The sequence below is a fragment of the Haliaeetus leucocephalus genome, unplaced genomic scaffold, assembly GCF_000737465.1.
Source record: "Haliaeetus leucocephalus isolate CR32 unplaced genomic scaffold, Haliaeetus_leucocephalus-4.0 Scaffold197, whole genome shotgun sequence".
NCBI classification, from domain to species: domain Eukaryota; kingdom Metazoa; phylum Chordata; class Aves; order Accipitriformes; family Accipitridae; genus Haliaeetus; species Haliaeetus leucocephalus.
This window is the reverse complement of record NW_010972633.1, coordinates 166,057-167,896: the sequence shown is the minus strand read 5'-3', so window position 1 is coordinate 167,896 and position 1,840 is coordinate 166,057. Positions and strand designations below refer to the sequence as shown.

Genomic DNA, 1,840 nt, shown 5'->3' with positions numbered 1-1,840 from the left:
GGGGGCAGGCGGTGCCGCGTCCCCAGCCCCAGCCCCGGGCGCGTTCCCGGGGCCACCGGGGACGAATCCGCAGCATCGCTCCCCCGCCCTGCTGCAAGCTGCTTTGTTGTGCCGAGGGGAACGAGAGCTGAGCACAGCAAACTCGTGCCACCGGTGATCCGCTCCCCCGTGGCCCTTCCCAGCCCGCACCCCCAGGAGCTTCCACACCGGGTCGCCACGCAGGTCCACGCCTGAGGGCAACCCCAGCCCGCCACTACACTGGAGGCATGGGGCTGCCCTTGGGCACCCTGCTCAGGAGCCCACCTCGCTCGGGAGCCCACCTTGGGAGCCATTCCAGCCCCCCAGGAGGGGCCGGAGGCGAAGCAGGTCTTCCCCCAGCGTCGCTCGCGACGGCGGGTGGCGAGACGTACCTTGTACTTGGTGGCCAGCAGCTCCGTGGCCTCCTGCTCCTTCCGCAGATCCTCGATCATCTTCTCCTTCTCCTGCAGCAGCTTCTGCTTCTCCTCGCTCACCAGGCTGTGGTCGTCCTGGATAGCGGCCTTCTCCTCCTCCAGCCTCTCCTTCTGCTCCTTCAAGTAATTCTCCATGTTCTTCTCCAGGCCGTCCTCGTTGTCGTCCTCCCCTTCGTTCTCCGTGGCGCTCTCTCCGTCCACCGCCTTCTTCCTCCGGCTGCTCCTTCTCCTCTTCTTCCCCAGCATGCCGCGCTTCTCCAGCTGGGCTTTCAGCCGGACGATCTCCTCCTGAAACTCCCGCAGCAAGGTGTCCTTGGGGTCCTCGTTGACCCGGGGCTTGTTCTTGATGTTCTTGGCCCTGTTGGCGAACCTGAGGGTGGAGAGGCTCTCGTCGTAGCTGTGGGAGGCCGGGCCCAAGGTGGCCACCATGATTGTCTTGGCGTTGCCCCCGAGGGAGTCCTGCAGCAGGCGGGTCAGCTTGGAGTCCCGGTAGGGGATGTGGGTGCTCTTGCCGTCCACGAGGGCGGAGATGACGTTGCCCAGGGCGGAGAGGGAGAGGTTGATCTTGGAGGCTTCCTTGGGGCGCTCTCCGTGGGCCCCCATTTTGCTCTGGCGCTCGCTGCCGGCCAGGTCCACCAGGTTGAGCTTGCCCACGCGGATGTGCTCCTCGCCGTCCGGCCCCGTCTCGCTGCACTCGATGGTGATGAGGAAGATGGCGTGGGAGCGGGAGCTGTGCTCGTTCATGTTGGTGCTGCCCACGGAGCGCGTCTGGCTCCCCAGGTTCATGACGTGCTCGATCTCCTTGACGTTCTTGGTCACGAAGGAGGAGAGGTCCTTGATGTACACCCCCGTCTCGGGGTTCTCCTTCAGCTCCAGCTTCTTGCTCTGGTCCTTGGCGAGGAGGTCTCTGATCTCCTCCTGGTAGATCTCCAGGTACGAGGCCCTCACCAGGTACTGCTGGTTCTGCGAGCGGGAGATGTGGGTGAAGATGTGCTCGAAGGAGATGGGGATGATGCCCCGCTTCTCCGGCTCCGCCCAGGCCCCCTGCATGGTGTAGGTCTTGCCGGTGCCGGTCTGGCCGTAGGCGAAGATGGTGCCGTTGAAGCCCCGCAGCACGGAGTCGATCAGTGGCCGAACCGTCTCGTCGTAGAGGTCCGCCTGCTTGGAGCTGGCGTCGTAGACGGCGTCGAAGGTGAAGGTCTTGGGCAGCTCCCCGGGGGCGGCGCGGGGGTTTCGGATGCTCACCTGCCCCAGCTTCACGTCCAGCTCCAGGACGCGCTCGTAGCCCGCCGCCTCCTCCTTCCTGCTCATCGGGCGGCACCGGGCCACCACCTTCAGCGCCTCGCAGCCGCTGCGGGACTTACCGGCCATGGCGGTGGCGGCGGGCG

General features: G+C 66.1%; 1 protein-coding gene across 1 annotated transcript in view; it reads right to left on the bottom strand.

The window, feature by feature from the left end:
* Window positions 1-1,823, bottom strand: part of KIF3C (kinesin family member 3C) — a 10,043-nt gene extending 8,220 nt beyond the window's left edge. The window contains exon 1 of the mRNA XM_010565873.1: window positions 411-1,823. Within this exon, the coding sequence (XP_010564175.1) occupies window positions 411-1,823 (1,413 nt within the window). The remainder of the gene's footprint in view (window positions 1-410) is intronic.
* Between the last annotated feature and the right edge of the window lie 17 nt (window positions 1,824-1,840).